We start from the raw sequence: 25,026 nt of genomic DNA on the forward strand, positions 1-25,026 counted from the left end.
CACAGAGACCTGATGTCAACATCATCGAGTCTGTCTGGGATTACATGAATAGACAGAAGAATTTGAGCAAGCCTACCCCCACAGAAGATCTGTGGTTAGTTCTCCAAGAAGTTTGGACCCCCCCGCCGAGTTCCTTCAAAAACCGTGTGCATGTGTACCTTGAAAAATTTATGGCGTTTTGAAGGCAATGGGTAGTCACACCAAATATTGGTTTGTTTAGATTTTGTACCTGCCTAAAAGTTTTCACAGTACTGTACATCATCAGAAGCCTCCTTGTGATCCTTTATATTGGCAGTATGCCCCCATGAGCTGTGACAAGTCTGACTGAATGGTGGCCACCTCCTGACGCATAATAGTTTGAAATTTACATTACAATTTCTGGAAATAGTGCTTCGTTGGCAATGACCTAATATGAAAGAGAATTTCCCTGAGTTCCTGGTGAGAATTAAGTGTAGATTGAGGAATCGGGACTTCTGCTGAAGACATTATATCAAGAGAGAAAGGTGGCACAGGGGAGGGAGGTGAAGGAATATCAACTGCTGGATATTTTTTAGAAATTAAGGCATATCAAAATAGTAACATAGTTGATGAAGTTGAAAATAGACAAAATGTCCATTGAGTTTAATCTAATCTACCTTACCTGCCATTATTGACTAGGATTTAGACTTCTTATCTTTTCCCATGACTAAATAGGATGATATTAAAAAAAACACACAAAAAAAAACCACACAGACACAAATAGGAGTGTCTATCAGATGTCTTCAGAAATTTAGGTAAATTGGAAAGAGAGCTGGGTCATACTCATAACACAAAACTGTCCACCATCCTATATAATAAAGGCAAATGCTGCTCCTCACCTGTATGGTAGGAATTCAAGTGTTTTGCCCGCTGGCAGCAACGAAATGATGCCCGATGGAGCAGTTCTAGTGTTGCTCCATTCGGGCACAAACAGCCGCTGGCGCTGACATTACTGTTGTGTTGTTGCATAATTTTGTCAAGCTGGTAACTAGTAAAATATATAAATAGCCATGTAGGGATGCATATCTCAATATATATATATGTATCCATAAATGAGAGATCACAAACAGAAGCACACCTTTTGGTAAATGTAGCTAGAAAACCGCCAGCTAATTATGCTGGCTCAGTCATGGTAAAGCTCATAAAGTTCCTATGTCCAGCAGAAGAGCTTTAGGGTCTCACTCTTGAGCAAGTCCTTGGGGTGGCTAAGTGGGGGGCAATGGTTGGGCTAAAATATTGTCAAAGCTAGACTTATACTGGAGCATACAGACACCTAGCTGGTGAGACATGGTCAAGTGCACCTGACCATCTGGAACCCGCAGCAGACCTGTTTATGGTAGCATGAGACCTGGGTGGAGTGAGGGTTGTCTGGCTTCAATCAAGGGGGCGGTGTCCGCTTACAAAGAGATCCAGCTCTGGCTGGGATACAAAACTAGGAGATTACTGAAGGCATGCGGATTCAGTCGGTCATGGTCATCCCATGGATTTGAACAGAGGAGGTTCCTCCAAAAGCACCGCAGGGAAGAACAAAAGGGCCCAGGGAAGGTCCACCTAACCAGAGAAAATGGTTGCTGGTTCTTGCAACACAAAGGTTACTGGGCCAACAGCAGAGCCAAGTAAGCGACAGAGGCTCCAGTGAATGCAAGAGGCCCTCCCAACTCAGACGCGTGCTGAGTCTGAAGACATAGTTAGCAGGCTGTAGGACATGTATAGAGCTCCTATCCCATCTCCTATCTCCTATTTTCAAGTCTGCCAGGACAATTCCCCAGGGATGTTATTTTCAAAATGAACCTGGAATTTCATGTGTCTTACTAGGATTTTTGAAATTAGTACCCATTATTCCTAATGAGGCCATACACACTAGCATTTGTTCAGTTTCTCAGAAGGCATCTCGTTCCATTCATTATGTTTACCACAAATAAGATGAACATGTTAAACCTACAGTCACCTATAATCACCTTAAAATATTAGTAAATTTGATAGTAACAGACATCTTGGGGGTTTTCTTTGTTTGCTTGTTTTGCAAAAATACCAGCATGGTGGGTATTCAATTAGTGCCGTTTTTTTCGACCAATCGAAAAAACAGCACTTTTCGCCTGTTTTTAGGTCGAATTTACATTCGACCTATTCAATGCCCGTGCTGTTTTTTCGACTGGTCGAAAAATTTGGCACATGCAAAAACAACGTGGATCAGCAAATTTTCCGCCGATACACAAGTTTTTTCGAATTTGCAGGCATTTTCATCTGTTTTAGGTCCGTATTGGGCCATGCCCATTCGTCAAAAAAAAAAAAAAAAAAAAGACATGGGCGAAAATGAATCCAAAAACGATCAAAAACGCCTGCTATTCAATACACATTGGTCGAATTAGTGCCGATTTTCCGACTGTCTGAAAATTCGGCACTAATTGAATATCCCCCTAAGTGTGAAACCTAACAGACCTGGCCTTCACCATTAGCATCTTGTCCTTTGGATTGGCCTGTTATAAGCAAGCATCTCTCCTATCCTCAACTAACTGAACTACAGTATGATAGTTCCAGGGACCCTTAACTCACCACATCCACACACCAACACTTTTCCCCAGTGGCAGCCGGAAGATTGAGGGGTCCAGTCTGCACAGGGATAGATTTCAACTGTTCCCATTTTTTTAAACATGAAAGACCATTGTAGCACAGTCACTAAGCAACCTACCAAGTCACAGGGATGATTAGCTTCAGGCCATCACATTCTAGTTGTTAAGGGCTAATAATGTATGATAGTTGGAACTATCCTTTATGTAAAGGTAGACTCAAAACATGAATAACTCCCATTTTGCCTGTGTACCTATGACTGTAAAAAGAGCTGTTGAACAAACTAATAAACAGATTAGTGATCATACAATATCATTACTATTTTGTAACCTATAAAAATGAATCTGTTTACATTTTAGAACATGTAAAGTATCATAAAAAATAAGTAAAACACATTTTGAATTAAAAATTAAATCAGTAATCAAAGATGATTTACGAGCAGGAATATATCACAGTAAAAAAAAAGTGTTACCCTTTAAGTGTAATATATATGTGTGTATGTGTTCTGGGAGATTTATCAGAGCTTGGAGAGAGATAAAGTGGAGACAGATAAAGCACCAACCAATCAGCTACTGACATTTTTCCACTTTCTCTCTCAAAGCTTTGTTAAATCTCCCTCATTGTTGGTAATATAAAATATAGTTATTAGGTACAACATCTTTAGCTACTGTAGCTTCAGGGATTATGTTTTAAACTGCTTTGTATGAGTGGAAAAACAAATCCTTGTGTTTTACAGTATATCATAATGTAAACCAACTGCCCTCTTAGTAAACTCTTTTCAAGATATCCTGTTAATACTTGCATTGTTAACACAAAACAACATTTACTGTACCTTTTCTACATCTTTCCCTATGCTGTTTGTTGTAAGTGTAACTGAATATTTAAATTCAACTAAAGCTTTTCAGTGTGGGTTTAGTCTGCCCGGAAGTCTGTCTTCTCTGCGTCTCTGCTGAAAAGTAGGATTTATTATGTAAGCTACAATACTGTAGTTTGAAATGCATTTTACAGATTCCCCGTTAAAGTTAAGTGTATTGTACTCCATGGGGTATATTTACTAAGGTCCCGATTTTGACCGAGATGCCGTTTTTTCTTCAAAGTGTCATCTCGGTAATTTACTAAGCAAAAATCACGGCAGTGATGAGGGCATTCGTAATATTTTGGAAGTCCTAGGAAAAAATCACGAATCAATACACCATCGGTCAAATACGCCTGCAATTTGGTAGAAATCGGGAATTTACTAAAAAGTGCAAATCACAAACACTGCCGACAATAGCCAAACACTGCCGTGCAGAAATACAAATCGTAAAAAAGTGCTAAAAAAAACAGACCTGCTTTTTTATCCCGTGTTTGGATAGGCATGCAGGGATCCATGAGATCCGTGCATGTTTATCAGTGGGAAGGGGATGGGAAAGTGTTAATTTTTTTAAAAAAAATTGCGTTGGGTCCCCCCTCCTAAGCCAAACCAGCCTCGGGCTCTTTGAGCCGGTCCTGGTTGCAAAAATATGGGGAAAAAATTGACAGGGGTTCCCCCATATTTAAACAACCAGCACCGGGCTCTGCGCCTGGTCCTGGTTCCAAAAATACGGGGGACAAAAAGCGTAGGGGTCCCCCGTATTTTTGAAACCAGCACCGGGCTCCACTAGCTGGACAGATAATGCCACAGCCGGGGGTCACTTTTATACAGCGCCCTGCGGCCGTGGCATTAAATACCCAACTAGTCACCCCTGGCCGGGGTACCCTGGAGGAGTGGGAACCCCTTCAATCAAGGGGTCCCCCCCCTCCAGCCACCCAAGGGCCAGGGGTGAAGCCCGAGGCTGTCCCCCCCATCCATTTGGCTGCGGATGGGAGGCTGACAGCCTTTGTTGTAAGTTATGAATATTGTTTTTTAGTAGCAGTACTACAAGTCCCAGCAAGCCTCCCCCGCAAGCTGGTACTTGGAGAACCACAAGTACCAGCATGCGGCGGAAAACCGGGCCCGCTGGTACCTGTAGTACTACTACTAAAAAAATACCCCAATAAAGACATAACACACACACCTTGAAAGTATAACTTTAATGCATACATACACACCACCATATACACATACTTACCTTATGTTCACACGAGGGTCGGTCCTCTTCTCCATGTAGAATCCATGGTGTACCTGTTGAAAAAAATTCTACTCACCAAATCCAGTGTAGAGGGCTCCTCGGGTAATCCATTTGTAATCCACGTACTTGTAAAAATAAAAAAACGGACACCCGACCACGAACTGAAAGGGGCCCCATGTTTTCACATGGGACCCCTTTCCCCGAATGCCAGAAACCCCCCTGACTTATGTCTAAGTGGGTTTCTTCAGCCAATCAGGGAGCGCCACGTTGTGGCACCCTCCTGATCGGCTGTGTGCTCCTGTACTGTCTGACAGGCGGCACACGGCAGTGTTACAATGTAGCGCCTATGCGCTCCATTGTAACCAATGGTGGGAACTTTGTGGTCAGCGGTGAGGTTACTTTCGGTCACCCGCTGACCACAAAGTTCCCACCATATAGAAGCTACTGTTTAATTTGTGGTGTATTGTAACATTCAGAAATATATGTAAATGGTGAAATGCATGACAGCTCTTTTCACTGCCAGGGGTCCATGGCAAAATTGCCCGGTAACAAGGCTCAACTATTATTAGGCATGTCTGCGCTGATTCATTGTAGCCAAGAATAATATGGCATTACAAGGATTGCACAGGAGAGGGGCTGCATGCAGATTCCGCAATTATTATTATTATTATTGTGATGACGCCCATAGTTCCCTTGATTAAAAGGCAGCAGCGTTGAGTGGGCGGAGAGGGGGCTGAGGAAGGGCTGTGTTCCTGAAAGTGTGGTGGGGTGTTGCCCGCATTTTCTAGGAAAGGAGTGCCAAGAGTCGGCATGTCACCAAGCAGAATTCCTGGTCTCGCAGCCCCCGCTTCTGTTGGCCAGTTGCGCTAGGCTGAGACTTACTTAGCTGGCTGTCTGCGGGTAACATTGTGACCGATATCCACGATGTTGGATCCCAGCTTGCAACGTCGGTCACAATGGTGTGATCGCAGTTACATGCGTCTTTTCTACTGAGACGTCTCCTGCATGTCCCTCCTACTGTAGAAATCGGACAGAAGTTCAGTGCTGCTTGCATGTGACATTGAACTTCTGTCCAGCTCTGAAGGCCCAAAGATGGATGAAGGTACAGCAACTTTACAAAAGTAGAATAGTAACCACCTAGACCTGTTAAAGAGTCAAAGACAAGTTCACAAATGACATATATACCTGCATCATACAATTCTCCCATGGATGAATAGATGAAAGCTCCACAACTAACATGTGTATACTTTTAAAGAATACCTAGAACAGTACTTCATAGGCTCTTTATTTTTTTATTTTGTGTTGCATTCTCTGCATTTGTTTAATATTAGGGTGGCCAATCCCAGGTAATTTTTTCAATACCCGAGTTTCACTTGTTGGGTTTAAATTAAAAATGTTCAATGTCCATCACCCCCGCCCCCTTCCTCCCCGCCCAGCCCACACATCCTCACCATCCTCTGGACGGATGGGCGGGAGGTAGAGAGGGAGTGTCCACTTGCTGTGGGCAAAGAGGTGATGCCCAGGCGGCTGGCGTCAGGCTGCGCGACATGACCTCTGACTCTATGGAAAATTTAGGTGGCAATGACAGTTGTGTCCTCATACATCTTTGTTCCAGTCATGCCAAACAGCCCCTCATGGCATGCCAGGTCACATGAGAATCTTATAGCATTGGGCATCTTTTTTTGCAATTGTGTGTTACTGAGTCTCTGAATCTGTACAGGAAGTGCTACAAAGTAGCGGCTGCAGCTTTTTTCCAATACAAGTTCTGTTCTGCTCCATATAGACTCAGTCACACACAATATAGAAGCACCTGGCATTAGCAGTGCTGCACTGGATCCGGGGGCTCACTCATGCCAGGCATCTCACGCTACATGGCATACTGAGGACACATCTGTAGGGCTGTGGAAATGTATCAACTCCGACTCCAATATATTTATCCAAAATATGGAAATGTATCAACTCCGACTTCAAAATAAAAATGTATAATATATAAATATCAACGATTACAGTATCACATGTATAGGCATGTTGGTAGTAGCACAGATGGGATGCAATCAATGTGCCGGTGATCGGGTTCCCGGCCGTCAGGACACGCCAGAATCCCGACAGCCAGAAACCTGGTACACAGGGGCTATTCCCACTCGTGGGTGTCCACAATATCCATAGACTGAGAATAGAATCTGCAGCGAGCCACCGTGCCGGCAGCGTGGCGAGCACAGCGATCCTGCAAAGGGGCTCTTAGCGTTCACCCCACTGCCGTCATTCTGGGGGGCAGGATGCCACTGTCGGGATCTTGACAGCCGGTATCCCGTCCGCCGGTAAATAGTATGTAACCCGCACACGGGATAGGCTGCGTACTAAGGATGGCCCTGATTTAGAGTTGGTGCAAATTGCACTTTTTGAACACACCATATAGCACTGTATGCAATGTGTACATATACATTTTGTTTTTGCTGGCAGTGAAAATACTTCATGATTATACAGTACATGCTGTGTACACATATCAGTCAGCTCTATTTTTACACAGCATTTTAGGAATTTAGCAAAGTTTTCTTGCTCTGAAATTTTAATAAAATAAATGGTAGTCCTGAAAGTGATGATATGGCCCCCACAGAGCCCTGATCTCAAAATCTTGGATCTGTCTGGGATTACATGAAGAGACAGAAGCATTGAGCAAGTCTTCATCCACAGAAGATCTGTGGTTAGTTCTCCAATATGTTTGGAACGGGTGTGGTATTGAAAGTCGACAGTAACTAGGTCGACAATGTCTAGGTCGACCACTATTGGTCGACAGTAACTAGGTCGACAGGGAGTCTAGGTCGACATGTTCTAGGTCGACAGGTCAAAAGGTCGACATGAGTTTTTAATGTTATTTTGGTGTCGTTTTCTTCGTAGAGTGACCGGGAACCCCAATTAGTGCACCGCGTCCCCTCGCATGGCTCGCTTCGCTCGCCATGCTTCGGGCATGGTGCCTTCGCTCCGCTACCGCTTCGCTCGGCACAGATTACCGTTCCAATCGTAGTCCACGTGGATCGTTAAGTATGAAAAGGTTCAAAAAAAGAAAAAATTGTGAAAAACTCATGTCGACCTTTTGACCTGTCGACCTAGAACATGTCGACCTAAAGACCCTGTCGACCTAGTTACTGTCGACCAATAGTGGTCGACCTAGACATTGTCGACCTAGTTACTGTCGACTTTCAATCCGGATCCCGTTTGGAACAACCTCCCTGCTGAGTTCCTTCAAAAACTGTGTGCGCAAGTGTACCTAAAAGAACTGATGCTGTTTTGAAGACCAAGGATAGTCAGTACACCAAATATGGATTTGATTTAGATTTCCCTTCTGTTCATTCACTTTGCATTTTGTATTGATAACAATAAACTTTTAACATGTCTATTTTTGAAAGCATTCTTACTTTGCCTAATTTTTTCCACACCTGCCTAAAACGTTTGCACAGTTCTGTATGTGTTGTAAATAATCAGATAACACACTTTTTTTTTTTTATACCATGTGAAAATAAGGCTTATGTTTCTCTATGGTTGAAACATTTTTATGGTTGCGTATATGTACTTTGTTTCCATGTGACATTTCTCAATAGTATGTAGTGGCTAGCAGAAGACTTTATCTAATCTGTTCACATAGCCTGAGAATATACATATCATGCAGTTCCACAAAACATTAATAGCACAGCTTGAGTGACTGTCTAATTGCAATGTTCAGGTTTTACCATCTATGAGAAAAAGTAACTTCAGAACCATACCCCACCCCTTTCCCATGTCATAAATGCTTTAGACAGCTGTTGGTGTGAGCATGAGTACTTGTGACATTGATGTAATGTGATTATTCAGAGCCAGTGCCCTGAGTGATGGTAATCCGATGATGTCACAAAAAGTTTCTCATGGACACAGTAAGCACGCTTCTGTCAGTACATGCATACCTCTACACACCTGTATTATGTTTTCTCTTACGTCCTAGAGCATACTGGGGTCCACATTAGTACCATGGGGTATAGACGGATCCACTAGGAGCTCTGGGCACTTTAAGAAATCAATAGTGTGCACTGGCTCCTCCCTCTATGCTCCTCCTACCAGACTCAGTTTAGAAATGTGCCCAGAGGAGCCGGTCACGCTTAGGGAAGCTCCTGAAGAGTTTTCTACATTTATTCTCGGTTTGTTGTTTTACAGGCATTGCTGGATGGCACCAGCATGCCTGCTTCGTGGGACTTAGGGGGGAGAACGGCCCAACTTCCTAAAGAGTTAATGGTCCCGTTTCTCCGCTGACTGAGGGAGTCATCCGCAAGCCCCGCCATGGTGAGCGTACCCTCCCACAGCACGTTGCCACCCCTACCAGAGCCGAAGATAGAAGAGTGGTTAGTACAGCGCCGGCGTCCCGGTTAGCAGGTCGCTGGCGGAAATGGCGGCATGAGGGTTGGAGCGCAGCGCTGACATGCAGGCAGCGCTCCGGGGGCTCAGGATGACATGTGGCTACGTGTGTCCTGCTGTGAGGTGCGCGCTGATACCCACACTGGCTATCCAGCTTACACAGGGTTTTAACCCTCGGATTAAGCACTCTAAACCTCAGGCCAGTATAAAAAAGACCGGGAAGCTGAGCGCCATTACGGAGGCAGGGTTTAACTATGAGCAGATCCAGCAGCTCACCAGCGCCATTTTGCCTCTGCAGCTCATACTGGCACGGTACCAGGTGGTCAAAGTAAGTGGGAGGAGGTGGTAGTATACTAAGTCCTTTGAAGGGATTTAGTGTGGCGACCCAGCTGTGTTTTTACTCAGCTACAGAGTAACGGTGTGGCTGGCTACTATTTCTCTGTCTCCATGCGGGCTCTGTGTAGGTTATACTGTGTTTCCCCTTCTGTGTGTGGGTGTGTGTGGGTCCCTTCGCATTACCATGTCCAGGGACTGTGTGTACTGCACAGCAGAGTGTCTGTCCTCCCCCAGGGACTCGCTACCGTGTACCCAGAACAGTACACATTCTCAGGCTAGTGGGTCAGAACCTCCATGGTTAGATTCCATAAAGGGGATGATATCTAATTTTCTACTACATTAGCCCACACTGAAAAAGAGACGCAATATATAAGACAGTCTATGGATGACCTGATGAATAGAGATTCAGTTCACATACCAATGTCTGAGACCCCTGCCATTTGCCCACAAAAGCGTACTCTGTCCCAGCTCATGCAGGCTGATACTGATGACGATGCATCAGACCCAGAGGAGGGTGAAGTGGATGCGAGTGGGGGGGATGCTGTCCTGTCACAAGGAATACAGGCCCTGATAGAAGCAATCAGAAATGTCCTGCACATTCCTGACAAGGTGGGCTAATCCTGACAAAAAGTTTCAGATCCCTAAAAGGTTAATTACATCCTTTCCCTTTCCTCTGGAGGATAGAAAGAAATGAGAAAACCCGCCGATTGTGGACGAATCAGTATCTAGGTTGTCGCGTAAGATAGTGTTACCTGTCCCTGGGGCAGCATCCTTAAAGGACACGCCTGACCGCAAGATTGAGACCATTCTCAAATCTTTATATACTGCTGCTGGTGTGGCCCAGAGACCCACTATTGCTTATGCATGGATCATTAGGGCCATTGCTAAATGGTCAGGTAACCTAATTGATGAATTAGATTCCTTGCCCAGGGGGGAGATCATTTTACTCCTACAGCATATTCAGGACTCTGCTAACTTTATAGTGGAGGCCATAAAGGAAATTGTTTTTTCTCAACGCACGCTCCACTGCCATGGCAGTGTCAGCATGCAGGGGCTTGTGGCTGCACCAGTAGACTGCGGATGCAGATGCCAGAAAAGGCATGGAAAGCCTACCATTCACAGACGTGGCCCTTTTTGGAGATGAACTGGATATGTGGATATCTAAGGCTATGGCGGGTAAGTCTACATACCTTCCTTCTGCAGCGCCCCCAGCTAGGAAAACCTACTCGGCTCCAACTCTGCAGTCCTTTTGGACAGCGAAGTTTAAAGGCAAAACAAAAGGTTCTTCTACAGCCTTCAAAGGCAATAAAGGTAAATCCAGAAAACCAGCAGCTGCAGGTTCTCAGGAACAGACCTCCGGATCTGCTTCCTCAAAGCCTTCAGCATGACGGTGGTCCACACTGCCTGGAAGACAGGTGGGTGGGTGCCAGGCTATATTATTTCAGTCACGTTTGGGCAACATCATGCCAAGTTTCCTAGGTCAAAGACCTTAACGCCCAGGGATACAGACTGGAGTTTCAGGAACTCCCACCTCACAGATTCTTCAAATTAGGCTTACCAGCTTCTCCGGAAGCAGTTATGACTTTGCAGACAGCAATTCAGAAACTGGTACAAACTCAGGTCATTGTCCCAGTTCCACTTCACCTACAAAACAAGGGTTATTACTCCAACCTGTTTGTGGTACGGAAACCGGATGGTCCGGTAAGGCCCATTTTAAACCTAAAGTCACTGAACTCGTACTTAAGGGTGTTCAAGTTCAAGATGGAGTCTCTGAAAGCGGTGATCTCAGGTCTGGAGGAGGTGGAATTTCTGGTGTCTCTGGACATCAAGGATGCGTACCTCATATTCCAATTTGGCTGCCTCATCAGGCTTATCTACGGTTTGCACTCCAGGACTGTCACTACCAGTTCCAGGCCCTGCCATTTGGCCTCTCCATGGCACCGAGGGTATTCAGCAAGGTAATGGCAAAGATGATGTTTCTCCTCCGCAAGCAGGGAGTGAACATAATACCGTACCTGGACGACCTGCTGATAAAAGCACCATCCAGGGAGAGGTTGTTGGACAGCATTGCCCTCTTAACCCGACTACTCCAGGATCACGGGTGGATTCTGAACCTGCCAAAATCCCACCTGGAACCAACATGGAGGCTACCGTTCCTGGGGATGATACTGGATACGGAGGAACGGAAGGTATTCCTTCCATTGGAAAAGGCTTTGGTAATCCAATCAATGGTGCGTGATGTTCTAAATCCAACATGGATATCGGTGCATCTCTGCATTCACCTTCTGGGGAAGATGGTAGCCACTTACGAGGCTCTGCAGTATGGAAGGTTTCATGCAAGGCCCTTTCAGTTTGATCTGTTGGACAAATGGTCCGGATCGCATCTCCACATGCACCAGAGGATATGTCTGTCGCCAAAAGCCAGGATTTCTCTATAGTGGTGGCTTCGGGATTCAAAATTGGATTCTGCTAACCACAGACGCAAGCCTCAGAGGTTGGGGTGCAGTCACCCAGAGGGAACAGTTCCAAGGAAAATGGTCAAATCAGGAAACCTTCCTTCCGATCAACGTTCTGGAGCTAAGGGTCATATACAATGCCCTTCTACAGGCATCACATCTTCTTCAAGATCACGCCATTGAAGTTCAGTCGGACAATGTGACGGCAGTAACGTACATAAACCGACAGGGCGGAACTAAGAGCAGAGCAGCAATGTCAGAAGTAACAAGGATTCTCCTCGGTGGCGCTGTCGGCAATCTTCATTCCGGGAGTATACAACTGGGAAGCGGACTTCCTCAGCAGACGCGACCTCCACCCAGGAGAGTGGGGACTTCACCTGCAGGTGTTCGAGTCCTTGACATGTCGGTGGGGGACTCCACAGATCGACATGATGGCCTCTAGTCTCAAAAAGAAGCTCAAGCGATATTGTTACAGGTCGAGGGACACACAAGCAGTGACGGTGGATGCTCTGGTAACCCCACGGGACGTACGGAGATTCAAAGAACACATCACCATTAGAGGACCAAAGGACTTTATTTCAGAGACTGTAAAGAAGATCCGTTAGGTATAATTTATCCCATTGCATATATATAACACCATTGTTATTGTAAGAGATAATCTGCATAACATATATTGTTCTATTTTTTCATGTGTAGCAGTGCGCAGTTGAGGAATACTCACTTTTTGGTTGGTTCGCGGATCTACTGAAGATGCTCCTAGAGGTCCTGTGGCCTCTGCCTCTTTGCGAGGATCTTCTCCAACAGGGCCCGTTCATCTATCAAGACTTAACTTGGCTAAGTTTGACGGCATGGAGGTTGAGCGTCAAATTCTAGCCCGGAAGGGGATCCCGGACAGAGTTATTCCAACCCTGATCCAAGCCAGGTAAGGGTAACGTCTAAACACTACCACTGTATTTGGAAAAAATACGTCTCGTGGTGTGAAACAGGAAATTTCCTACTGTAGAATTTCAACTGGTCCGTTTCCTCCATTTTCTTCAGTCAGGTGTGGATGTGGGCCTACGTTTTGGCTCTTTGAAAGTCCAGATTTCATCCTTATCCATTTTCTTCCAGAAACAATTGGCTTCCCTCCCTGAGGTTTAGACGTTCTTGAAGGGGATTCTGCACATCCAACCGCCCTTTGTGCCTCCCACAGCACCTTGGGATCTGAACGTGGTGTTGCAGTTTCTACAGTCGGAATGGTTCAAGCCTTTACAGGAGGTTGACGTAAAGTTTCTTGCGTAGAAGACCGTTACACTGTTGGCCTTAGCTTCCGCAAGGCGTGTGTCGGAACTGGGGGCACTGTCTCAGCCCCTAGTTGATTTTTCATGAAGATAGAGCTGAACTCAGAACTCGTCAGCAATTTCTTCCTAAGGTGGTGTCTGCATTTCATATCAACCAACCTATTGTGGTTCCGGTGCTTACGGACACCTCTGCTACCTCAAAGTCCTTGGATGTGGTGAGGGCTTTGAAGATCTATGCGAAGCAGACAGCTCGTCACAGACTCGCTATTTGTTCTCTATGATCCCAAGAAAATTGGGTGTCCTGCTTCAAAGCAGTCTGTTGCTCGCTGGATCAGGCTTACTATCCAGCAGGCTTATTCACCGGCAGGACTGCTGGTTCCTAAAGTACAGGCCTACTCTACTAGGTCGGTGGGTTCTTCCTGCCCGGGGTGTCTCGGCTTTACAGCTTTGCCGAGTAGCTACTCGGTCGGGTTTGAACACGTTTGCTAAGTTCTACAAGTTCGATACTTTGGCCTCTGAGTACCTTCAATTTGGTCACTCCCAGTTCTGCAGGAACCTCAGCACTCTGCCACCCGGTTTGGGAGCTTTGGTACATCCCCATGGTACTAATGTGGACCCCAGTATCCTCTTGGACATAAAAGAAAATAGGATTTTAATTACCTACCGGTAAATCCTTTACTCAGTCCGTAGAGGATACTGGTCGCCCGCCCAGCGCTTCGTGTTTCCTGCACTGTTCCTTCGTTGAGTATTGTTGTTGGTTCAGCTGTTGCTGTTCCTGTTCCAGTTTGGTTAGCATGGCTTTCCTCTTGTTTGTGTGTGCTGGTTCGTAATCTCACCACTGTTTTGTTACATTCTTCCTCAGGATATGTCCGTCGCCTCGTGCACAGTTTCTAGACTGAGTCTGGTAGGAGGGGCATAGAGCCAGTGCACACTATTATTTTTTAAAGTGCCCAAGGCTCCTAGTAGACCCGTCTATACCCCATGGTACTAATGTGAACCCCAGTATCCTCTACGGACTACGAGAAAAGGATTTACCGGTAGGTAATTAAAATCCTATTATTTGAGATACTCAGGGCTTGGCTATGTCACCTTTGAGGTTCTCCATGCTGTTCCAAGTGTTCTCAGTGCTTGGCCACTGAAAACACCCATGTGCTCCACCTCTGCATTGCACACACCAGTGGAAGGTGCTTATCACTCATGACACATCTCACCAAAGTCTTTCCAATAAGTTCAAAGAATCAGGCCTCTTTCATGTAAATTGTGGCATTTGGGTGGAATTTTACCCAGGGTTTATCTGAGTAGATAGAACAAGAAATGTAATTAAATTAGACAACTGATGATCACACTTACACAATTCCAATCATGTAGACTGATTGCAGACCAATGGGATCCATGTCTCATTTGGCCACATGCGTGTATCACATGGGCCCACTATAACACATACCGTATTGAAAAATCTAGACAAATTAGGGAAAGCTTCCGATCTGCCCTGTTCACCCAATTCAAGACATATTTCACAAAAAGCCATTTTTCTTTCCTGTTGCATATGCCTCTTGCGGCATCCACAAATTGCAATTGTCTCATGAAAATGGGAACTATTGACTTTCATAGGATTCAAGCAGTGTGATCAGTTGATGATATCACAGATACATATATGTTCAGTAAAATTCAGAATACCCTGGTGGGCCTTGATTGGGCCTTTTGAACCCAGCAGTGCCAGATCAGTTTGTCTAAAAATTGACAAAACCATTCACACAGTGCATAGCTAAAAAGTAAAGTAATAAAACATAGGGAAAATGCCTTCATTTGATGTTTTAGGTTTTATATCTTGACGTTGACCCTATACAGTACATGCTGTCACTCGTAGAAAACTTTCGAGAGTTGCTAAAGTGGAATAAGTTTTACTAGTGTTGTGTTTGTTCTCTTCACAGGTGAAAAATGCAGCAGCTAATGTTCTCAGGGAAACATGGTTAATATATAAAAACACAAAACTGGTCAAAAAGATAGACCACGCAAAAGTGAGAAAACATCAGCGCAAATTCTTGCAAGCTATCCATCAGTAAGTACTATGTTTCACTTTTCATTGCGTGCACTGTATTTTGTTTCTGCTAGATATCAGTCATATAAGTCACATGCATATCATTGTTTCTGGAGAATATTGATCTATTTGCAATTAAAGAGCATGTAGTATCTAAAATTGTATAATACGAGAAATACAGGGAAACAAAGCCACAATAAGTAAAGGTAATATTTTTATTTGTGAATATGTAAATAAAATATTAAGGTTCTAACTTGCAGCAGGCAAACATTTATTGTCAGGTACAGTTCCCATTCTGAATAGATAGATAACTGTATACAGTACTTTCATATTTTTTGTTACACAAATTGTCATTCTCTTTATTATACATACAATGGAAAATAAAAAAATTAGGACACATTCTATTGGCAAGGAAGCGTGATCATGTGTCTGTCATGGTATGCACCAAACATTCCACATGCCTTTTAACTGCTCCACAGGAAGGTGTGATCAGGTAAAGCTGATAGAACTTAATCCAGAACATGCTCTTCAGTAAGACAGGTGTAGATTGTGTCTCTTAGCTAAACATATCTGGGTCCATCAGAATTTAAAATATGGGCCTAATTTAGAGATGTATGCAATGAATCTGCTCATGACCCCTAAGCCACAGTATAATTGAGATGTTGCGTCCTTTTGGGGAAGGGGTTGCAACTGCCAGCGTTTCAGAAAATGGGGGAGTGTCACCCCTGTTTTCTGGGCGTGCCAAGGCCACTGGCTGCGTCCATGGACTCAGCTTCACTGGCCATGTCAGTCTGAACACAGTGGCTATTGTGAGTAACCTATGGGTTACTCAGATGGCCGATGGTCATGCAGTTGATCTGATATTGTGTCCTCGAATGCAGCAGTGGATCGGAGATGACGGCAGGAGGTGTCTATTTACACAAGACACTCCTGCGGCATTAGCATATTATTGCACAGCCGCTGCATGAAAAGTTGCAGCAGATGTGTAATATCTTGCATCTCTGAATCAGGCCCTATATCCTGGACAGTATATTATCTACAGTGTCAGTCTTTTCTTGCTGAGAGTTGCAATGCTAATGTTTCTCAAAATACTGTAGATGATTGAGTACAAGGGCTGTTGTAGTCTAACATGTTGTGCTCTAATGGTTTATTATAACATGATGGCTAAAGAATACACAAGAAGTCTGCAGTAACATACATCACTGGTAACAGAACAATTTCTTCATTGATTTAAGTCAGTGACAGCATGCACAAACAATATCTGTTTAATTTCTATACTCTCTTAATACGCTATGGAATTGTATTGAATGTGGGCTATTTTGTATGTAAGTATGTTTTTTGTTAATGAAACTAATAGCAGTAATTTAATATTGAAAAACTCTACATCCAGTAGTAAAACATTTTGCACTAAAATATCCCAGCAGAGATATAGTGGGTAATAGTAGACATGTATGATTAGTTTCCTTGTGTTACACAAAAACTGACATACTTACTATAGAAGTTACACAATTTACTAATTTACAAAGATAAAAGCCATAAATATTATGAGAGCATATATGTATGGATGTGTCACTACCATCTGCAAGCCAATCTATAAGCAAGCACAAAACACCAGAGCTCTAGATAATTGTAGTTAAACATAAATGCACTTAAACTTCAATAATACATGTAACCTTTTTATTTTTTTAACCAAAGTCTATCCATTTCCATTTCCTAAAATACTTCCTCTGTTCTGATGTTTTTATTGCTATAATTAGAAAATAAGAGTTTTCTTTCTATGCAATATTCAGTCATATTTACAGTTAATGCTTTGCTGTGAATAAATCCATTGTAACTTGTGCGATCTTACTGTGCTCCGCAAAGACTGTGCTTTCCTATGCGTACATGGCTACTACAGCCTAGCTCATTAGAATTCATGCTAATACCCCTTTCACACATAGCCCTTCTTCCCAGGGATTGCGGCTCGACCCTGTTCTCGGCTATGTGTGAACAGACTCAACCAGGGTCGGATGGACCCGCAGTTTAAAAGGCATTACTTGAGAAACGATGACCCGAGTCATGCCTAACTGAGTTGATTGGCCGTCACAGTAACACTTGGAGATGACATCATCTCCAAGCGTCCACTGTGATACGTAAGACCTGGGTCATTGGAAGATCTGGTTCCAGTGTGAATGACATGGCCCCTGTCCATCACTAATGTGTGAAAGGGGGTAAGTACTGAAACCCCCGGCTTAAGCCTCCAGTTTCTGTGGTCCAAACCAGGTTAAAGCCGGGGGTTATGTGTGAAAGGGTTATTAAGTACTTACAACGTTCTGTTTATATCTAGTGGTATTTTGACCTGATTTTTATTTTAGTTATTATGTATTGGGTGAACAGGATCACATCTGCTTACAACTTTGTTATTCAAAAATAAAATTTAGACCATTAAAACACTGCATTACCTGCATTTTCTAGGTTCTTCCAATTTTTCTGTAAATATTGTCACATCTCTGTATGGTATGGTGTGGCGGGATCTCATATCAATCCCCTCTGTATTAACAATAAGTTGCTTTATGCTAAATGATCATTGGTGTATTGTTCTGCAGAATGATGTTTTGGAAACATAAATAATATTGTTTAAGAAGAATATTCCGAGATCATCAACAGTCAAGTCACAATTCAATGTAAAATTAGGCTCCTAAAATATAGACTCCAACAGTGTCATTTCTGTATTTCCCATAACATGTATATCTTTTCACAGTGTATTTTAAACAGGTTTTCCTTTGTTTTGTCCTTTTGTTTTTTGTTTTTCAACAAAATGAAAACAGAGCTCGGAAGTAAGTTACACTGTATCAGCTGTTGTTTCAGATCTCTGAAGACTGTTGACAACTGCATGCCAAGAAGTGGTTATTTCTCTTTACATCATTAACTTTAATGCTTGAAGGATACTAGCTCCTTGAGATGGGCTACTGTCCTATCAGTCACATATGAGTTATTGATATGATTGCTGTCATGGAAACTAAACCGAAAGTCATGATTGTAATTTGTGATAAGTGAAATTTAGACATTAAGTGGAAAGTCCACATTTTCTTAAATCCATATCCCTTTATTAATAATATAATAATTTGCAGATTATTTTTATGAAAGCTGGTATTTTTGTGGTGCCCAATGATTACAGTTACTTCTAGCCTATCTACATGTGAGCTGCAGATTTCAGTCAACATTTGTCAAGTCAGTTTGCAAAGATGGCAGCCCGACCTGTCACATTACCTTTCATCCTTCTGACTAAAAATGTACAGGCCGCCATGAAGAGTGTTAGTGGGTGATTCAGACCTGATTGCTGAGGTGCATTTTCACACAGCGGGCGATCAGCGATAGACTGCACATGCGTATGCACCGCAATGCTGGTGCGAAAATTTCAATTGATCAGCCATTCACATGCTGATTGACAGGAAGAGGCCATTTGGGGGTGGTAACTGACCGTTTTCTTGGAGTGTCAGGGAAAACGCAGGCGTTCCCAAGCGTTTTCTTGGGGTGGGGTGGGGTGTGACGTCAGCTCCGGACCCAATCTCATCGCACTGTAGGAGTAAGTCCTGGGCTGCGCACACACTACACACACTGGAAAAGTCATTCAATGGGGAGTGAGGTGTGAACGGATTTGCAGCTGTCCGCTGACTGAGGGGTTTTTCTACAGCTCGGCGTACACATGCGATCACACACTTGCACAGCAAATATACACTCCCCTTGGGCGGCGACTATCTGAACACAGCACAACAAAGCAGCGCAGCGATCAGGTCTGAATCACCCCGCTAGTTTGCTTACTTTGTTGAAATAATGTTGCTGCAATCTAAAACAAAGTTAACATGCAGAGAGGTTGTTACTCTTAAATGTTCCTTTTCAGCCTTAAGATTGCTGAAAATGAATAACAGTTTTTGCAAATGATATTATAAATCGGGGAATATGCATTTAAGAAATACCTGTTCCATAAGTGATCAGTTTCCTTTTTAAATACAGGCTATTCAAAAAAAACTTCCATCCCTGTTCTGGGTTACCTTGGAGAGGAACCAATATAATTCTTGCTCAGTATGGCAACTGCATATCTCAGTCCCTTACCAGCACCCAGTTGGTATAGCACACTTACGTGGGTATGGGTGTGTCTGTGGCTGTAATTAGCATATTTGCCAAGCTGTTTAGCATCCTAGCCATCTTGATTAGCATGTTAAGTAGTCTGAGACACAAATCCCTTCTGAGAAATGATGAGGGAGGAGTGTTCGATGCTTTTTTGAATAGCGTGTAATTAGCTATAGAGAACGGGTCACCTACGTGATAAATCTTCTTGAAATATACACAATCTAAGAAGAAATTACTTTTAAATGCTAAAGTGGATGATTGATTGCAGGTCCTTTTATTTTGACCATAGCAGCTAAATTATCATAGTTTAGAAGTTTGTTCTAGTAACTATAGAAGGCCTGTCATATGCAGAGTCAAGTTATTCGTCAGAATAAGGCACCAGACCATTAATTACATTTGGGGATGTGAATCGACATTTGCCCAGAGAGCTACAAAGTTCTATCCCTGCTCTGTCAGAGTTCTCTACAAATTCCTTATGTTTTATGGCACATACCATGCCTACAAGAATGGCTGAGGTTGAGCGGATCAGAAGTTCCAATGTGGAAGTGGAAGAGAAACAATTAGTGAAATGATGACGTTGAACTTAAGAGCCTAGAAAATGAAGAAACCATTAAATATTAAAATCATGCATCCATTACTTTCTTCAACACCTCACTTAGGGGTACATTTACTAAGCAGTGATAAGAGCAGAGAAGTGAGCCAGTGGAGAAATTTCCCCATCAACCAATCAGCAGCTCTGTATCATTTTATAGTATGCAAATTATAGATGTTACTTCAGTGCTGATTGGTTGTCATGGGCAACTTCTCCACTGGCTCACTTCTCCGCTCTTATCACTACTTAGTAAATGTACCCCTAATTGCTTTCCCTTGATAGCAACTAACAGATGTATGAACTCAAATAAAAGAATTTAAATGGCATATGTAACAGATTGTAAATACAGTTAGGGTAGGCAGCTTTACTTACCAAGAATCACTTTCCTTATTCTAGTGTTGGCCCAATACAAAACAGTATTGCCTTATCGCACATAACTCTCCTTGTTGCCTGAAAACAACAAATTTGCCTTGACAAAATAGAAAATAGTTTTAGCTGCTGGTCAAGGTAATGATCTCTTTTTTGCAGTGGAGATTGTCACTTATCACTGTATTTTCATCAGGAATCAAAACACCTTTTAACCCAATCCATCTCAGACTAAAAAGGGGCTCACACTGTATCAGCACAGGCAGGCACTGGAATGAGTGTACAGTTGCGTTGTAAGATAGTCATTATATAGCTCAAACCTTTTTCCTGTGCCTGCTTATCATGATACTATGCTGCTTCTCTCTTCCATAAAATAAAGCGGTTTCTTTCTTTTACTCCGTAATCAGCTAGAACCATGATGAAGCTGAGGACATCACATTTTCTTGCTCTGCTCTTTGCTGTGTTAAGAAGCATGCTCTTCATTTTACAGATACATAACAAAACTGACCAATCAAACTTCGAAAGGCATCTCTCATTTAATATGATCTGCTCTTGCAAGAGGTGTGCATGCAAATCTGAACCCCCATAAGCTACAATATGGAGAGCGGCTAATCACAAAATCTCTTTTCAGGTTACGAAGTGTGAAAATGGAACAACGGAAGCTAAATGATCAAGCTAACACCTTGGTGGATTTGGCAAAGGTTAGTACAAAGCTAGAATAGAACTCAATATTAAACTGAAAACGTACAGCATATGATTACTCAGTGATGTCAGAAACATTTATTAATTACTTTGATAAATGGTCAGGTTGAACTGGCTCGCATCAGAGTTTGCTGACTAGGGCTGACCAACTAGAATAATGATCTCTTTAAATGTTAACAATTTATATTCTGATTGCCTGTAAAAAATTATATGAAGTCAGCATCTGTTGCAGGCTAAAGGCCCCCATACGTTACAGATATAGTGCTACAATGTCCCGATCCCCTGGCAGCTGGGTCCGGAAATTGGGACTATTAAACATGTTTAAAAATCTGGAACCCGTTATCCGTTTGGATCGGCATATCAGATTTTGAAAAATCAAGAATTTCTCTAATTCCCTGACAGATCGCCGATCTTCAATGCCCGCCGTTCCAATTAGAGGTGCCGGTCCGGTTGGGGAAACAAGGCTCTGATATACTGTATGGGACCTTTCATGTCTGCTAACAAGTCAGAACATACTAACAAGCTCTATGAGTGGACTTGCTGTTGTCAGATGATTTTGTCAACTAATTTGAAAATACTTTATGTTGCCTTTTTGCAGTTTAACTTTAGCAAAGCTATATTTGATATGATAAACGACAGAATCCTAATAAGTTACTATATTGTTCTAATGAGAGTTTTCCAAGTCATATAACAGACTAGTGACATTAATATATGTACTGTAGCAAAGCAGTAGAATATATCCTTACACATGGCTCATAGTGTTATTTAATTCAAGATCTGAACTTGTCAGTGAAGAGTAAGCACACTGGTATATGAGGACATCACAAAGAAGGACACAGTACTACAAGTCAATGATAATACAAGAGTATACAGCAGATAAACCATAAATTATGAGAGTAACATAAGTCGGGTATACACTAGGCCAGATGTTCCCAAACTCGGTCTTCAAGACACTCTAATGGTACTCTAACGGTTTAAGAATAACCATGCTTGAGCATAGGTGACTTAATTAGGACATCAGTTCATTTATTTTAACTATCTGTGCTCCGATATGGATATCCTTGAAAACTGGACTGTAAGGGGGATATCCAATTAGCCCCGGTAATTTACCTGGGCTAACTGTCCCACGAGGGGCTAGCTAATTAGCCCCGATAAGCCGCGTCCGAAAACGGGGCTGTTTCACACGAAAACACACAGGTTTCACTGAACCTTTGTGTTTTCGGGAAAAGGTTGTTTTTTTTACAGGCGATCCATCTGGATAGCCTGTAAAAGAAAATCGGTGAAACTTCGGAAAAAAAGTCCAAAAAACGGCCGTTTTTCGGACACGATGTTTTACTGGGGATAATTGGATATCCCCTTAGAGTGCTTTGAGGACCAAATTTGGGAACCTCTGCACTAGGCAATATTGTGTTCCGATCTGATAAATGGTCTGGTCTGACTGAGTAATTATAGGATCAGTGCTCACCCATTACACACTAAGCCAGAGGTTCCCAAACGCGGTCCTCAAGGCACCCTAATGGTTCAGGTTTTAAGTATATCCATGCTTGGCCACAGGTGACTTAATTAGTACCTCAATCAATTTGAATTAATCATCTGTGCCGTGCCATGGATATACTTAAAACCTGGACCGTTAGGGTGCCTTGAGGACTGCATTTGGGAACCTCTGCACTAAGCAATGAGATCGGTAGGTCGGGAATGATAAAGCATTTGCAGTACACTCTGTTTCGATCACCTGATCAGGAGCGTTTTGATCATTTATCAGTTAAAAATGCTCTAACACTCTTGCATGCACACTACCCAATTATTGGCTAATCAGACAGTTATCAAATAATTGGATAGTGTGTTACTGGTACAGGAAGCGGCTGCGCAATTCCGTGCATTTATAATTCAATTACAGCAGGAGGCGTCTCCTGTTTTGCATTTGCAAGATCTGAGTGCTGCATCTAAGGACGCAGCCCTGGATCAGGATGGGGAATTGAGATGGTTTTAGTCAGCCAGCATAAGCTAAAGTTTGTGGAGGCTGGCCGTCGGATTTGGACACCCGGGTCTAGTAAGTCTGTGTCCAACAATGCAGACCCTGGACCCATCACGTCTTCAAAACTGGGGTGACACGCCCCCATTTTGAAGAACAGTGCCGGGTGCTGCACTCCCTACCCCCACACCAAAAGCATGCTGTGGCTGACAGGGGCTGCAAGAGATATTGCAAGACGCGTTCTACACACGGGCCTGCACTGACCCACAACCATTGTATTTGTGTTATTTGTGTACAAAGATGAATTAGACCCAGAGTACTAACCATTCCACACTTATTGATTTACTGGCATTTGTCATGATTGTTGAACATCCAGATATGTTCCTATTTGTTATGCATTTAGAAGGCCACATTGGAAAAAGCTAGCTATATGCATCAAGTTGAATGTCTGTATACAGTGTGGCCCCACTACTGAGCAGTCACTAGACAATTGTGGTCACTGGCTAACTTTTTAGTAGAAAACATTTGAATGCAGATAGATTTTAATTATTCCCTGGCTTATATTGTGGTCTCACAGATTCGGCTATTTGGTATAAATTGTCGGAGATTGACACCAGTGTATAGCCAACTAGTCATAGAAGCTGCTGATAAATAGGTACACGAAGATGTACCTAAATAATTATCATCATTAATATCATTATTTATTTATTTATTTATTTGGCACCACAGGGTGTATGTACACAGCACCGTATACAAGACATAAAAAATTAACACAGTACACAGCATAAATAAATATAAAAAAATATATATTGCTGTTGAGCATATGCATTTACTAACACTGTACTTTCAGCTGCATTTCCACAAATCTACTGCACTGTCTCTCCATACAGCCTCCACTCTTACTTCCAGTCCCCCTCCTCATTTACCACTTCCGCAACATGACCATGTTTTCTACAACTCACCCCATCACTCAATTTCTACCTAACTTTTTATTATGCTCCCATCTTCCCACCTCTATCCTAACCCTCCTAGTCTACTCCTTGCTTTCTCTTCCCTCCTCTGTCTGCCCTCCACCCCTCTGCTTCCCTCTCCCTTCTCTCTCTCCTCTCCTCCACTTTCATTCACTGCTCCCCCACCATGGTCCTACTACCCCACCACTAAGCCCTGCTCTTTCCCTGTCACCTCACCTCCGCCTCACACTAAACACCCTCCCCTCCACCTGCAGTTTCCCTTCCTAGCATAGGAACCATCACTACACTCTACATCTCTGCCCTCCAAATGAATCTCACCTCAATGCTACAGAACCTTGATAATCTCATTCTCATCTCTCCCACAAACAAGGCCCCTCTCTCCTATGCCCTTTGGAATGCCAGATCTGTCTGTAATAAACTGGTCCTCACCCGTGACCTTTTCATCACTAAATCCCTCAATCTTCTAGCCATTACTGAAATCTGGATTTCCCCCTCTGACACCACTTCTCCGACAGCTCTCTCTTCTGGGGGCCTCACATTCACATCCACTAGCCTGGGAGTCTCCATGGTGGTGGTGTTGGGGTCCTTCTATCCTCCAGCTACTCCTACCAACTCATACCCTCAGAACCGTCCTTTACATGTTCTACATTTGAGGTTCATGCTATACGCCTCTTCTCCCTTGGTCATTCTTCCAAATTCCTTGACAACTTTGCTTCCTGGCTCCTCACTTCTTTAGATCTTCCCTCCATTATCTTCATTAGCCCAATCAATATTCCCATAGAGTCCTCTGCCTCTAAACTACTTACCATCACATCATCATTTGGTCTTTCCCAATGGACCTCCTCACACTTCCATGTGAGTCGGCACTCACTTAATCTGGTCTACACCCATCATTGTGATATTTCTGACAACACCAGTTCCCCATTACTCCTCTCTGACATCACCTTCTCTCTATTTAAATTGTTTTATATGTTGAATTGTTATAAGCAGTTTGTTTTCCGTGTATAAATTGAACTAACCAACTTATGAGTGATTTGCGTTTGAAATATTCTCAGCTGTGCTGCTGTACAAAGCTCCTGATTGCCATTGTGGAATGCTGTTGTGTCAGGGACTGACTTATCTGTGTACAGCTGATTACCAGCGCCTG

The 25,026-nt window shown here is 43.1% G+C and overlaps 1 protein-coding gene across 2 annotated transcripts in view; it reads left to right on the forward strand.

Annotated features, from left to right (window-relative positions):
- Window positions 1-25,026, forward strand: part of KCNN2 (potassium calcium-activated channel subfamily N member 2) — a 215,058-nt gene that overhangs the window by 183,017 nt on the left and 7,015 nt on the right. Inside the window, exons 6-8 of one of the 2 annotated variants that reach the window (XM_063964144.1) lie at window positions 15,060-15,187; window positions 20,866-20,935; window positions 21,339-21,452. In XM_063964144.1, coding sequence (XP_063820214.1) covers window positions 15,060-15,187; window positions 20,866-20,935; window positions 21,339-21,437 — 297 coding nt within the window. In that variant the 3' untranslated portion in view covers window positions 21,438-21,452. Of the gene's footprint in view, window positions 1-15,059; window positions 15,188-20,865; window positions 20,936-21,338; window positions 21,453-25,026 lie in introns of those variants that run through there. The other variant, XM_063964143.1, reaches the window with a different exon arrangement.

Source organism: Pseudophryne corroboree, chromosome 1 (genome assembly GCF_028390025.1).
Source record: "Pseudophryne corroboree isolate aPseCor3 chromosome 1, aPseCor3.hap2, whole genome shotgun sequence".
In the NCBI taxonomy this organism is placed as follows: domain Eukaryota; kingdom Metazoa; phylum Chordata; class Amphibia; order Anura; family Myobatrachidae; genus Pseudophryne; species Pseudophryne corroboree.